The sequence below is a fragment of the Nematolebias whitei genome, chromosome 5, assembly GCF_014905685.2.
Source record: "Nematolebias whitei isolate Nwh7 chromosome 5, NemWhi1, whole genome shotgun sequence".
NCBI lineage: Eukaryota > Metazoa > Chordata > Actinopteri > Cyprinodontiformes > Rivulidae > Nematolebias > Nematolebias whitei.
In genome coordinates this window covers 423,498-424,650 of record NC_056502.1, presented here as the reverse complement: position 1 = coordinate 424,650, position 1,153 = coordinate 423,498, and the positions used below count along the sequence as shown (strand labels likewise).

At 44.1% G+C, this 1,153-nt stretch overlaps 1 protein-coding gene across 1 annotated transcript in view; it reads right to left on the bottom strand.

The window, feature by feature from the left end:
- Positions 1-1,153, bottom strand: part of LOC119409210 (tropomyosin alpha-4 chain) — a 44,342-nt gene that overhangs the window by 1,425 nt on the left and 41,764 nt on the right. The window contains exon 8 of the mRNA XM_037676048.1: positions 781-850. Within this exon, the coding sequence (XP_037531976.1) occupies positions 781-850 (70 nt within the window). The remainder of the gene's footprint in view (positions 1-780; positions 851-1,153) is intronic.

The following is a 1,153-nucleotide window of genomic DNA, read 5'->3' as shown; positions in this document are numbered from 1 at the left end:
TGTCATGTCATCTGCTGGTGTTGGTCCACTGTGTTTTATCAAGCGCAGGGTCAATGCAGCTAGCTATCAGGAGATTTTGGAGCACTTCATGCTTCCATCTGCTGAAAAGCTTTATGGAGATGAAGATTTCATTTTTCAGCACGACCTGGCACCTGCTCACAGTGCCAAAACCACTGGTAAATGGTTTACTGACCATGGTATTACTGTGCTCAATTGGCCTGCCAACTCTCCTGACCTGAACCCCATAGAGAACCTGTGGGATATTGTGAAGAGAAAGTTGAGAGACCAAGACCCAACACTCTGGATGAGCTTAAGGCCGCTATCGAAGCATCCTGGGCCTCCATAACACCTCAGCAGTGCCACAGGCTGATTGCCTCCATGCCACGCCGCATTGAAGCAGTCATTCATGCAAAAGGATTCCCGACCAAGTATTGAGTGCATAACTGAACATGATTATTTGAAGGTTGGTGTTTTTTGTATTAAAAACACTTGTCTTTCATTGGTGGGATGAAATATGCTAATTTTTTGGGACAGGCATTTTGGGTTTTCATGAGCTGTATGCCATAATCATCAGTATTAAAACAATTAAAGAGCTGAAATATTTCAGTTGGTGTGCAATGAATCTGAAATATATGAAAGTTTCATTTTTATCATTACATTATGGAAAATAATGACCTTTATCACAATATGCTAATTTTTTGAGAAGGACCTGTACACCTGATCAATGACTGATAAAGGACATTGATTGAGTGATTGAAGAGTAACAAGTTCAATACGGACCTTCCAACCCATCGACCCGTTTCTCCAGTTTGGCCACAGTGCGCTCAGCGAACTCAGCTCTGGTCTCCGCCTGGAACACAACCACAGCTGCTTTAGGTCCAGGAGGGAGCAGGAGTAAACAGTTCAGTAGGAGGTGAGGAGGAATAAACAGTTCAGTAGGAGGCGAGGAGGAGTAAACAGTTAAGTAGGAGGTGAGGAGGAGTAAGCAGTTAAGTAGGAGGTGAGGAGGAATAAACAGTTAAGTAGGAGGTGAGGAGGAGTAAACAGTTAAGTAGGAGGTGAGGAGGAATAAACAGTTGAGTAGGAGGTGAGGAGGAGTAAGCAGTTAAGTAGGAGGTGAGGAGGAGTAAGCAGTTGAGTAGGAGGTGAGGAG